General features: G+C 47.4%; 1 protein-coding gene across 3 annotated transcripts; it reads right to left on the bottom strand.

Moving 5' to 3' along the window:
• Positions 1 to 1,113: 1,113 nt before the first annotated feature.
• Positions 1,114 to 13,348, bottom strand: LOC112256255 (FACT complex subunit SSRP1-like). Of its 3 annotated transcripts, none has more exons than XM_042325675.1 (19): positions 13,243 to 13,348; positions 12,571 to 12,652; positions 11,654 to 11,839; positions 8,838 to 8,943; positions 8,454 to 8,647; positions 8,147 to 8,247; positions 6,628 to 6,757; positions 6,352 to 6,455; positions 6,032 to 6,160; positions 5,609 to 5,833; positions 5,439 to 5,511; positions 5,315 to 5,320; positions 3,796 to 3,928; positions 3,582 to 3,624; positions 3,156 to 3,279; positions 2,782 to 2,949; positions 2,304 to 2,401; positions 1,761 to 1,956; positions 1,114 to 1,621 (listed from the first exon to the last, which is right to left on the bottom strand). In XM_042325675.1, exons 2-19 carry the CDS (start codon positions 12,622 to 12,624, stop codon positions 1,559 to 1,561), a joined length of 2,133 nt encoding a protein of 710 aa, XP_042181609.1. In that variant the 5' UTR covers positions 12,625 to 12,652; positions 13,243 to 13,348; the 3' UTR covers positions 1,114 to 1,558. The 3 variants fall into 3 exon arrangements, with proteins under 3 accessions (XP_042181609.1, XP_042181610.1, XP_042181611.1); XM_042325676.1 differs by lacking the exon at positions 13,243 to 13,348 and adding an exon at positions 13,008 to 13,212; XM_042325677.1 differs by lacking the exon at positions 5,315 to 5,320.
• Positions 13,349 to 13,607: the final 259 nt, after the last annotated feature.

Here is a 13,607-nt window from a genome sequence, read left to right as displayed (position 1 = left end):
ATAGTTTTGATGAACGCACTTATGGTCTGAAAACGCTTCTACATTTTTGAAAACACAAAAACTGTGTTAGAAAGTAAGAGTGCATACTTGGGGACAAAATAAGTGTTGATGCTATCCTTATCTACCCCTGTGTAGTGTTCCATCTAATATATATTGAACAAAAATATCAACTCATCATGCAACAATTTTACTGAGTTACAGTTCATATAAAGGAAATCAGTCAATTGAAATAAACTTGTTAGGCCTTAATCTATGGATTTCACATGAATTGGCAGGGGCACAGGCATGGATGGGTATGGGAGGGCATAGGCCCACCCACTGGAGAGCAGGCCCAGCCAATCAGAATGAGTTCTTCCCCCCACAAAAGGGCATTATTACAGACAGAAAATCTCAGTTTCATCAACTGTCCTGGTGGCTGGTCTCAGACGATCCCGCAGGTGAAGAAGCCAGATGTGGAGGTCCTGGGCTGACGTGGTTACACGTGGTCTGCTGTTGTGAAGCCTGTTGGACGTACTTACAAGTTCTCTAAATCGACATTGTAGGTGGTTTATGGTAGATAAATTAACGTGACATTTTCTGGCAACAGCTCTGGTGGACATTCCTGCAGTCTGCATGCCAATGGCACACTCCCTCAAAACTTGAGCCATCTGTGTGCATTGTGTTGTGTGTCAGAACTGCACATTTTAGTGTGCCCTTTTATTGCCCCCAGCACAAGGTGCACCTGTGTAATGATCATGCTGCTTAATCAGCTTCTCGATATGCTACACATGAAAGATAAATCAATTAGTCTTGGCAAAAAGACAAATGCTCACTACATTTCTGGGATCTTATATTTCAGCTCATGAAACCAACACTTTACATGTATATTTTAGTTCAACTACATATTCTAGGTGTGTGTGAGTTTGTGTTCCTGAGGGTCTTTTCAGGGTATATAATATGAACAGGAGACCTGTCTCAAGGGGGTTAAACCGACATCTCCTCTACCCATTAAAGATATTCATGGCCCCATTCCAGTACTCCTAAATGGCTTCCTGTGCTTTGTCCTATCGCCTCCTAAATAATTTAATTTCCTTGAGGACTTCCTTTCCTCAAGCTCCTACAAACAATCAAAGATTTTATTACAAAAGATTTTTTAATTCTGTCTGAAAACAAAGAAACAAACATGACATGGAAATGAAAATGTAAAAAAAGTACAGAATTGCTGTTCTTCATTTCTCTAAACAGGTCAAAAGGACAAGCAACAAGAAAAAAACTCAAGACTGAAGACCCCTGCATGTCTCAGTGCTTTTAAACTACAACCATCCCCATGGGGCGAATAGAATAGAACCCAGTAGAATCATGGGTAATGTAGTACATAATAATTCACTTTCTAAGAATGTGTTGGACATACAGACAGAGTACAAGTTATTGGTCCATGTAACGCTTAGTGTGTGTGTGTGTGTGTGAGCGTTGTATCATCTGCATGTCTTTATGCACCTGTCACTGTGTAAACTTGTCCAAATGTTCCCTGTTCGTTCTGATGTCATCAGAAGTTCCAGCGAGGCCCCTCTCCCTCTCCTTAGTCAGAGTCCTCCTCAGAGCTGGGGGGCGTGGTCACCACTTCCTCCTCTTCCTCAGACTCCTGAGAGAGCGAGAGAGGGAAAGAGTCGTCACTATGATAATCCCGCAATTTCATTTTAATTAACGCTTTGATCATAATCCATGGAAATGGCTACACAAATAAAGTTATTCCCATTGCTGCCATGGTGGTGGTGCAGTACCTTGCCCTTGGGTTTGCCTTTGGCTTTCTTGGCCTTCTTCCGTTCGCCCTCAGACGAACTCTCCTCGCTGGAGATAAACTCTCGGCTCTTAAAACTGTCGTTCCCTCCTTGCTCCTTTTCTTTCTCTCCCCCGTCGGACTTCCTCTTCTTGCCTCCTGCCTTGTCCTCCTTCTTGCCTCCTGCCTTCTTGCTCTCCCTGGTGGAGAAACGGAAAAGGGACATGTATGGTCAAAGATGGGCGGACGTTTGTGCGCATGTTAAAAGCAAGTTTCCCAGTGTGTGTTTTGAGCGCTTGTAAGTGTACCTGGTCGCGTGCGTATCTGATGTTCACGGGTGTGTGTCAGAGGAGGCTGGTTGGAGGAGCTATAGGAGGACAGACTCATTGTCACGGCTGGAATGGAGTCAACGGAACGGCGTAAAACAGGTGGTTTCCATATGTTTCAAACTGTTCCATTCCAGTTATGACAAGGAGTCCGTCCTCCTACAGCTCCTTCCACCAGCCTCCCCTGGTGTGTGTGTGTGTGTGTGTGTGTGGTCTCGTACTTCTTGGAGGGTGTAGAGGAGCCTCCACCGTTCTCTCTGTATTCCTTCATGGCTTTCTCATAGTTCTTCTTAGCCTCCTCTGCTTTCCTGTCCCACCCCTAGCAGAGAGAGACCCTTTGTTATCAATCTGTTTTCCCAAACAACAGTTTAAATACAGTTAGCTAGGGTGACAATTATTTTATTCAAAATGCCCATGGAGCCCAGTGGAGGGCACCCAACCAACATGAGCTGAGATGCAACCAAAAAAACTTGACCAGGCGCAACGCTCACTCACCATTAAAAACATTGTTTTATTCAAGCAGCTACTACATTTAAAATGCAATAAATAGTTCCTTAATTAATAAAATGTCTTTAAGGGGAGGACATTTAAATAACCCCCCGCCCCAAAACAGGAGAAAGAGAGGGATGAAGAGAGAAGAGCAGAACAGAGGAACAAAAAGACATGAGGGGAGCAGATAAAGCCCCCCCCCCTCCTCACCTCTTTGTCGTCCTTCCCTATCTGTTTCCACATCTCTCCGGCCTTCTTGGAGATCTCTGTGATTGAGATTCCGGGGTTTTCCGACTTGATGTGCTCACGGCTGGAGTTGAGCCACAGCATGTAGGAACTCATCGGCCTCTTGGGGGCGTTGGTGTCCTTCTGCTTCTTCTAAAAGACAGAGAGAGAGGGGGGGAGAGAGAAACATGAGCACACACACATATCACATGTGCATAAATACAAACTATTTAGGTGCCTCCAGGAGTCAATACGAAAGTATATTTATCTCCGATACAATAAACATACATTTCACTGTTCACGACTCCCTCCGCCCCCATTCCCCTTGCTCCTCCCCTTTCTTTCTTCCTCCCTCTCACCTCTTTGCGTGGCTTCCTCTCCTTCACTACTTTGGCCTTCTTTGCAGGCTTCTTCTTCTTTCCCTCGTCATCGCTGCCATCACCTCCGCTGCCGCTTTCACTCTCTGAGGCGTTACTGTCATACCTGAGAGAGAGAAATACTGTTAGAGAGAGAAATACTGTTAGAGAGAGAGAGGGAGAGAGAGAGAAATACTGTTAGAGAGAGAGAGGGAGGGAGAGAGAAATACTGTTAGAGAGAGAGAGAGAGGGAGAGAGAAATACTGTTAGAGAGAGAGGGAGAGAGAGAGAAATACTGTTAGAGAGAGAGAGAAATACTGTTAGAGAGAGAGAGAGAGAGAGAGAGAAATACTGAGAGAGAGAGAAATACTGAGAGAGAGAGAGAGAGAGGAACTGAAGTGGGCAATGGATGAAGGGGTAAAAACTCACTCCTCAGCAACATCACTCTCCTCCCCAGGGTTGAAAGACTCATCTAGTAAAGAGAAGAGAGAAAAAAAGATCACTAACACAGTTGCTCTGTTGGAAATTGAAATCTCTCACAACAGCCATACAACAGCCAACAGCCATACAACAGCCAACAGCCATACATCCCTAAGATCTCTTACTACTGAGGCCCTGATTGGCTGCGGGAGTCGTCACTCACCGGTCTCTTCATCAGAGTCGTTGCTGCCGTCTCCCTCTTCTCTGATCTTGCCCTCAGCCTTCATCCTCTCCAGGTAGGCATCGTGCTGGTCTTCATCGGAGTCACTGTACTCGTTGTTCTTACTCTTCATGCCCTGTTGGGGGGTTAGCAGAGTCAGACTACACTACCCATGATGCCCCAGCAAGGCCCTGCATCTCTCTCTCTTCCTATGGACAGCAGGTTAAGGATCAGGGGCTGTGTTCCAACACTTTAAAATGGCTTCCTTTTCTTACCTCCTTACCTTTAGGACTACTCCTAGGATAAAGTGAGACCAGGGAAGGTTCTCAATTGTATTTCGTTGATTCCTCGCATCCTCTCGCTTCGCCTCCCTCTCAAAACCCATTGGATGAGAACAATGACTGTATATATGAATTTAAAAAGCCATCGATTACGTGACACCATTCATTCTTATGGGAAGACTCAATAGCGCACTGAAGCCAAATGAAGTGGGTTAAGATGGGCGTCTCATGGATACATAACATGCGCAGTTTGAGCTACTCCAGGAAGTGACGTTGCAGGCTAGCTCAGTGCTGCCCCCTCTCACCGAGTTACTCCAGTTGAAGGCCAACCGGGGTACTGCAGTCTGCCATCATCTACTAAATTATCCTTTTAACTTCTTCTCTGTGGGATTTTAAAATAATGACTCAAGGACATACATCTGGTGTATTAAAAGTCATTTTTGGCACCATGATTGGTGAAGAAGATTGACCACGAAGATGCCATTTTTTCCATTCACTATAATGGGGGATTGTGTTTTCTGCAAACAATGCCTGCAGTACCACGGTCAGCCTTGAACTCCACGGCTTCAATGAGGGAGGGGGCAGTCATTCTCCCCTGGATGAGGTCAGAGGTCCCTCCCCGCTGACCTCGAAATCCTAGAGATTTTGAGGAGGCGAAGAGAAAGGACGCGAAGAATCAAGGAAACGCAATTGAGATTCTCCCTAGGTGAAAAATTTAGAAGCTAGACAAACAAGAGGAAGTGGAGGACAGAATCATTTGTAGTTCTTGACCATTCGGGTGACCCCAGGGTAGTCGCTTTGTTACCATGGCAACTCCCACCCAGGGGAACGAAGTCGGCCGTTGACGGACAGAGCTGGCTCTGTTTATATTACCAGAGAACATTATGGGTGAAAAATCAGGAATTCCTGTATTTGGTTTAGAGGGCGTGTTTCGTCTTTCAGTTAACACACTGCAACACCTCAGGCAATACATTAGTCAAGACAACGCAGGCAACCAACCACACACACACTCCTTTTCACACACACTCTCCGACACATCTCTCGGCGTCTCAGCATAATCATAAACCGATTAGTAAATCATTTATGGCCATTCACAGCAACCAATCACCATGATTAGAATGGTAGCACCCTCCTCTTCCCCCATCCAACACAGACACGCCCCCCTGCCCACCATGCGAGCAGTAACCACTACAAACCAAAAAACCAACACAACCCTCCCGAAACCCCGTAACCATACCAACCTTCTTCTTCAGGAGTACACAACAGACACACAAGAAAAGAGCAAAATCGGTCAATATTTCTCAAACGCATCTCGGACGAGAATCGAATGTACTTCCACCACAGTAAACATCTCCTAAAGGTTACCTCCTTGAATCCTCTATTCTTGATGTTGAGTTTCTTGGCGTTTACAAAGTCAAACAGCTTCCCGTACTCCTCCCTGTGATGGACAAGAGGGAAACAAAAAAACAGAAACCGTTCGTCAGGCAAAGAGTCTACACGCGGTCGTGTGTCCGTTCCCAAGTCCCCCGCCGTACCTCTCGATGCTGCTGAAGGTGAACTGGTTCCCCTGCTTGGTCTCCACCTCGAAGTCGAAGGAGCGCGTGGTGGTGGTGCCTCTGGCGAAGTTGACACAGGAGATCTCCTCGAAGCGCAGGTGGACGGGGGGCTTGTGGACGTAGATGAATCCCCTCTCCAGCGGGTAAAGCAGGCCGGACTGAGCCTTGTAGGAACACGTTATACACTGAGCCCCTGGGGTGTTCCTACAGGGGAGGGAGACTCAATTACCAAAACGCACGACAAAGTGCTTTATGATAACATGGGTCTATAATGAGGTCCGTACAAAAGAGGAACCGTTGGAAGCACCACGGGGTTTGAGCTCTAGGGAGAGGAGGAACATTGGTGTGTGTTTTACGAGTGATTCCGCAAGCGAGCGTTTTTTTGTGTGGTGTTTTTTTTACCCCTGGAAGTTTCCGGGCACAGTGATCTTCCTGTTGACCAGAGCCTTCATCACTCTGCTCACCATCTCATAGAGAGAACCTGACATGTTCTTACTGAGCTTCCCTTCATAACGCTTCTCCACCTCCTCCCTATGGGAAAAGAGGGAGAGAGAGGGGGAGAGGAGGGATGGTAGAGGGAGAAAGAAGGGAAAGGGGAGGGGCGCAAAAGAGGGGGAGAGAAACAGAAATCGGATTAAGGGATTCTCACCACCCGACAATACGAGTTAATTGTTCCTCTTCCATGTGCTGTCGAGCTGCTGTCGTTTATTTCTCCCACTCACTCGCTCATGTTGAGGGTGAGGCGGAGCTCCTCCTCCTTAGAGAAGAGCAGGATGAGGAAGTGGTAACGGGTCTGCCCCTGCTTGATGGGCGGGTCCAGACTGATCTGTAGACGGAGGGAGGGAATGGTTATGAATCGAAGAGGCTGACACGGCGTTTGACGTGAGCACGACGGCATTCACACTGCATTGTCCGCGTGTTTGGTGCCGAACACAACTGAACACAGTCTACAGTTGACTGTCAAGCACTCACCTCAATCAAACACACACAACACTTACCACAAAGAACATCTGTCTCTGATCCTTGTGTGGAAGCAGGAAGAGACGGAGCACGGTGGTGTAGGGGATCTTGTAGTCAAACGTCTTACCATGGAGGTGGAGGAAGGCGGGGTAGATGAGGATATCATACCTGACACAGAGAGAGAGAGAAGAAAGTCAGCGAACGAGGGCAAGAAAGAGAGAAAGACCTTTGATCAACGTAGGTGTTTGTCTTGTAGTGGTAGTGCTGAGTGACCAAGTGATATTTTGTTTTTTGGGCGGTTATTAAACAACTAATTGACCGACGTTGGTTAATTTGCTTGGGGGTCCAACTCGCCGTTTCTCTAGAGAAATCAAATCATTCACGAGAGAAATCAATTCAAGAACTGTATGGGACTCTGGGCTGAAGGGAGGTTTAATTTTTTTCCCTTAGCAAATATTTAATCTAGTTTGGCACAGTAATGTGTTAATACACTCCAATGACCATAACACATGGCGCCCGTTTTTTCTGTCTCGGACAGAGACGGATGAGAGAGGAAGAGGTGAAGCGATTGGTTTCACTCTCACCAGAATCGGTCCAAAAATAATCCCAATGCGTTTTGGACCTAAGCTTGTCGCCTGCCTTGTCGCCTGCCTTGTCGCCTGCCTTGTCGCCTGCCTTGTCGCCTGCCTTGTCGCCTGCCTTCGCCTCGCCTGCCTGCCTTGTCGCCGCCTCGCCTTGTCGCCTGCCTTGTCGCCTGCCTTGTCGCCTGCCTTGTCGCCTGCTGCCTTGTCGCCTGCCTTTGCCTGCCTTGCCTGCCTTGTCGCCTTTGGGACAACGACTCCCATTGTTAGGGCGAAGACATGAGCATTTCTTCATTATATTCAGATCTCTGGACAGATACATGTTTACGCCTGCTACGTTATGTTCGATATACACAGGCCATATGAGAGAGGAATGTACACAACACAATGAAGAGAGACAGAGACGGTTGAGGAAGTTATATCTTATCTACTTTGACGAACTAGTAGCATGACTAAAGACAGTACAGTATGGGGGAGAACAATGTTAGATGGCCTGACTGACTGACTGCTCCTGGCTGAGCAGAAAAGAGAGGAGGACTTCAAGGAATGAGAAATTATAAAGTCATCAAATAAAAAACGAAGTAATAAACACAACTGAAATATTTGATTTCATACCCGAAGTGGACTTTCCCGAGACAATAGAAGTGTTTTGGCAATTGACTGTTCACTATTTTAGGTTTTGGAATTTCCATTCAAATCATTGTAGTGTCCTTACTTCATAATGCATTTAAAAAATAATGTTTTCTTAAATAAAAAAACAAAACCGTGATTATTGTTTATAATCAAACAAACAGACTTCATAAAGCATTAAATTGCTCAGCTCTACTTGTCCGTGGTCGTTATTATTTGGAAGGGGGAACGTATCAAGCCAGGTGAACAATATGCGGATCAATCTGATAAACGTAGAGTAACGTTATATAAAGTAATGACGGCTAATACTGATGAATAGTGGTTCATGGTGCTGATGTCACAGTACCTGCCCCTGGGTGTGAGGCACTGCAGCTCTTTGAAGACACACACAGCATCTCCTGTAGCCTGGATCACGTCGGCCTTAGACAGCACATTCGCGGCAAACGCCTGACAGGAAGGAAGGGAGGGTTTAAGCAGGAATAACATCAATCACTGCATCATTGTTGTTGCTGTGAAAACAACTGTTTCTGAGTACAGGACAGCTGTAGTGGCAGCGCCATCTGCTGGGGTAAAGCCAGTAAGGCACTGATGACCACCATTCAACCAGTTAGTTCTCCTCCCTGGTACAGGTCCGGCAGTAGAGCGTGGTTTACCTCCACGGGGTCTGCCCCCTCGTCTGCGGGGCCGGGGGGGACGTAGAAACGGACCTCCATGAGAGAGACCTCAGCGTCATCGTTCTGGTGGAACTCCAGCGTCACCTCGTTCTTCCCGGTGGCACACTGGGACACGCTGGCCAGGGGGATCTCAAACACGGAGCTGTCATTCACGTCAAACGACAACAATGGACCTGCGGAGGGCGGGGGGTGTTAAAGACTACAGCTCCCACAATACACCTCAACATAGCTGGAGAAATGCTACATTGAACGCTTCAAGAGAGATTAAAAATCTGGTTGTGAAAACATCCAAGAGGAAACTATATTAGATCCTCTGCTGGTGTTGTGTGACTGGCTTTTAGAGTTTAAGAGGGTGTTGTTTACCAGAGAATTTAGCAGTGCCCCAGTTCCAGCCCTTCACACACATGTCCTTCTCTGTCAGCTCCACCTTGTAGTTGGCCTTGAAGAACTCAGAGATCCTCTCATAATCCTGGAGAGGGAGATGTGTGGAGGGGGGGAGAGGAGGAGGAGATGTGTGGAGGGGGGGAGAGGAGGAGGAGATGTGGAGGGGGGAAGAGGGGAGGAGATGTGTGGGGGGGGGAAGAGGGGGAGGAGATGTGTGGAGGGGGAAGGGGGGAAGAGGGGGGGGAGATGTGTGGAGGGGGGGAGGGGGGGAGATGTGTGGGAGGGGGAGGAGATGTGTGGAGGGGGGGAGGGGGAGATGTGTGGGGGGGAGGAGATGTGTGGAGGGGGGGGAGATGTGTGGAGGGGGAGGAGATGTGTGAGGGGGGGAGGAGATGTGGAGGGGGGAGAGGGGGAGAAGATGTGTGGAGGGGGAGGAGATGTGGGGAGGGGGGGGGAGAGATGTGTGGAGGGGGGAGGAGATGTGTGGAGGGGGGGAGGAGGAGATGTGTGGGGGGGGGGAGATGGGGGAGAAGATGTGTGGCGGGGGGAGAAGATGTGTGGAGGGGGAGAGAGAGAGGAGGGGAGGAGATGTGGGGGGGAGAGGAGATGTGTGGCGGGGGAGAGGAGATGTGGGGGAGAGAGATGTGTGGTGGGGGGGAGAGGAGATGTGTGGCGGGGGGAGAGGAGATGTGTGGCAGGGGAGAGGAGATGTGTGGCGGGGGGAGAGGAGATGTGTGGCGGGGGGAGAGGAGATGTGTGGCGGGGGAGAGGAGATGTGTGGCGGGGGAGAGGAGATGTGTGGCGGGGGAGAGGAGATGTGTGGGGGGGAGAGGAGATGTGTGGAGGGGGAGAGGAGATGTGTGGGGGAGAGGAGATGTGTGGCGGGGGGAGAGGAGATGTGGGGGGAGAGGAGATGTGTGGAGGGGGAGGGAGGGAGGAGGAAGAGAGAACGTGAAAGAGGAAAAATTGAGTAGAAAGATGTTCTCAGTTAAATCCTTAATGCCCCACCAGTCTGAAAAACTAAAAAGCTCACCCCCTTTCCTCCCCCTCTCCCTTCCTCCCCCTTGATGAGGGGTCTAATTCATCAAAGCTCAATTATGGCCCCTCGGCCCCTGGGACGCTGGAGGTGAATGTAATCCGTCCGCTCCCTCCCTCTCCGCCGCTTACAATCAGCCTGTTTATTTATCCTGCAGGCCCGATTAGAGCTGGGGCACACACACACCTCAATCACTTCCACATGTGTGTGAAGGACAGTGTGTGTGTGTGTGTGTGTGTGTGTGTGAGAGAGGGAAAAGAGAGTTTATGCACCTGGGTATCAGCTTGTCTGTTGGGTTATTAGAGTGTGTGAGAGCCCACAGTCTGTGTGTGTGTGTGTGTGTGACAGCGAAAGAGAGACTATACGCCAAGCTGTGTGTGTGTATAGAATATCAGTGTGTTGACAGCATCTGTGCATGTGTTTGTGAAGATGTATGAAGGCATTGTGTTTGTATGTGACAGGACATGTATACAGATCTAAGTGTGTTTCCATTTCAGACTATATACTGGATATAAATCTGTGTGTGTGTGTGTATAATGACTGGCCTGTAACTGTGTAAAGACAAACATATCAGTGTGTGTGTGTGTTCCTGCTGTCCTCATCAGCCCCTGTATTAAGAGCGTAGTCTCTCATTACAATTTTGGCAGAGTCCGGTTGCACTCACACTCACACAACCATAGTAACTCATCCCAGCCTTCCCATCCACTATCCACACAATCAATATATGCATATGCACAAAACACCAAACAGTCCCAATCCCCATAGTTGTTCCATTCCACCACCCATCTTCCTCTCCCCCTAACTAGGGAGGCTCACAATTGGCCCAGCGTTGTCCGGGTTAGGCCCGGGGAACTCAGTCATTGTAAATGAGAATTTGTTCTTAACTGACTTTCCTAGTTAAATAAGAAAAAACTAATATGATGCTAACATAGGATCACCAGGGTGCTATGCATCAGCAGACACCGTAGAAAAGTATTTTGCAACAGAAAAGGAAAACAAGCCCTTCTCATTGGACAAGATCGTCCCTCCCCGTGTTGGCCCCGGCTTTGTTTCCGCGTTGTGCCTAGTGAATACAACCCAGTTATGGCTAACACAGTCGAGTCCTGATCAACACAAAGCAAACTCCGTTACAGAGCGGCGCGCTTCACAAGTAGTACCAAGTTAGCAAACAGATGGCTCGTGATACGTGGATTTCAAAACTCGCCAGGGCACTTCACCACTCCTAAATCAAATAAATGAGCATTACTTTTTGAAAACAGACATTCAAAGCATTGAGAATGCATGGGGAGTGGGGCTGAGGTGGTGTTTAACCAGTGGAACATGATATAGAAGGTGAACACATCAAACTGACAGGTTAGTGGAGCAGCCAGCCTATGTTTGAATTCCTCACCAGTGACAGTGTGCAGGATAATAAACAATGACATCATTGTCTGAACCACCACAGTCAGAAGAAACCATTTTCAAATACACACTGATTAACCTCAGGAGACCAGCCTTCCTTCTCTCCCTTTCCAGCAGCACTGGTAAGGCTAGATTATACACACATACACGCGCACTCACACACAGAGACACACATCCACTCTTGCACTCACTCAACCAGGCACACAACCTGAGGAACAGATTAAGAAATGTATCTAAAGGTTCACCCGACAACTGCCCACGGAACTCTCACGAAGAAACACACCACAACAGCACACAGACATTCACAAACATTTTTCAAACTAATTCTCTCAGTCGTTCACACACACCACCGCCTCACCGTGTCTCTGAAGCCGTCATATTTGTAGACATGTCCGGTGCTGGTGGCCAGCTTGATGCCATGTCCCAGGCACACACGCCTCCACGTGGCCTGGGACAGCTCTGCTGCCGGGATGTTGTCCACCTTCCCCGTCTTACTGCTCTTATACACCACATTCTGCTTACTGAACCTCAGACGACCGTCGTTCTGCGGGGAGTCACCGCTCACACATAAATACACTTAGGCTATTGTTATAGCCAAACTTGATAGTAGCTAGATGAGTTAGTTGGTTCCAGTTTGTGGTCATTTATTTGTACACCAACTACAACACGGTTCCTTCCAGCATTAGGGATAAAAAAATTTAAAAAACATTAGCTGACATGGGCTAGTTGATCTGGACATTTATAACAAGAGATATATATATATATATATATATATATCTCTATGGTGTGCAATGACTAACAGGACAAGAGGAACTGATGATGCACCACCCAATTAGGCGGGAGGATGACCCCCAAGCACCCCGCCGTTTGGGAACCACTGATTTACACTACCAGATTTTCTAAGCACCACAAAGCAAAGACTTCACTCTATGGTCCTTCTACCTTTGTCAAATATTGTGTGCTATAGCTTGCAAATAAACTAAATGCGACTGGGTGCCAAAATAAGAAATGAAGTCTGCTTCATGTTTTGTTTGCTTCCTTCCTAGTATCTGATGGTATCATGACAACCTTAATATACACACTACCCATGTGTACTTCAATCCTGATCCTGGAAACCCACAGGCATGTGTTCTACTTTCATACTAGACAGGACTAACACCTGATTCATCTAAGTACTGGGCTACAACAAAAGCCTACACGGCATGGGGCTCTTCGGGACCTGGTTAGTTAAGACCCTGATGGTAGATGGTATGATAAGGTAAACTAGCTACTGACCCAGGACCCCTTGGATTCCTGGTAGATCTCGTTGAACTCAAGCGTGTCTCCCATCTCTGCCTCCACGAGAAGTGGTGTTCAACTGAGTACACAGAATAAAACAATGTCAAACAACTAGTTAGCAAGGTTATTAATTTGCAGAGGAGCCCAAGTTGTAACAGCTAACTAGCAAGCTAATTCCTTTGAGAGTGAACATGTGAGTCTGTTGACATTTCATTTACTATAGAGCTAACTTGGCGTTAAACCAAAACATGTAGTTTAGGCTAGCTAGCCAATAACAACAACCATGTAAATATTTAGCTAGCTAAGTGTAGCTACAAGTGACAACTCAATGCGGGTATAAAAGCATAGTATTGAGTGAACAACAATATGCTAATTGTAGCTAGCTAGCTGCTTTCTTTGTGGCAAGAACATGCCGATACTAGCTATTTAGCTACCATAGTTGGCTGGCCATTCGTAGCGATGTGGCTAGTAAATGGATGCCAGTGTGGCTAGCATGTTAACGTTAGCCGGCTAGTGATTATGTGGCATTTCTTCGCTAACTATTTGACTCCAATGGGTCAATAGTAGCTAGGCCAATGTTACTGGTCTCATCTGTTTGGTTGTCTACCCAGCTACTTAGAATCCGCTACATTCGTCCCTGAATAAAAACGAACAAACTTGATGTCTTACTGTCAACGTGATGAGGAGACCTCGCTGTTTCCCGCGTGAAGCGTCAGCCCAAGAGCCGACGTCACCGGAAATAATCCCTACTACTTTAGAATTTACTTCCGTTTCGTTCTACTTTCCAGAAACTAACACTTTTCAAAGGTGTTCTGCCGACTCGTGTAGGTCTTTCGTCTGACACTCACATTAACAACTTGGCCAACAAATAGATGAGAATTGTTTAATGCGAATGATTTTAGTCATGAAGCTTGGCCTTACTTGTCTCCTGTTAGGAAATTCAAATAAACCTCTCATGGTTGTCAGAACTGCATGCAGTAACTGCTCACCTCCACTAAGGGGTGCACGCAGCAGCCTGTTGTTTTAAGATGCGT

Source organism: Oncorhynchus tshawytscha, linkage group LG08 (genome assembly GCF_018296145.1).
Source record: "Oncorhynchus tshawytscha isolate Ot180627B linkage group LG08, Otsh_v2.0, whole genome shotgun sequence".
NCBI lineage: Eukaryota > Metazoa > Chordata > Actinopteri > Salmoniformes > Salmonidae > Oncorhynchus > Oncorhynchus tshawytscha.
The sequence above is the reverse complement of the archived record's forward strand: the minus strand, read 5'-3'. Positions and strand labels throughout refer to the sequence as shown.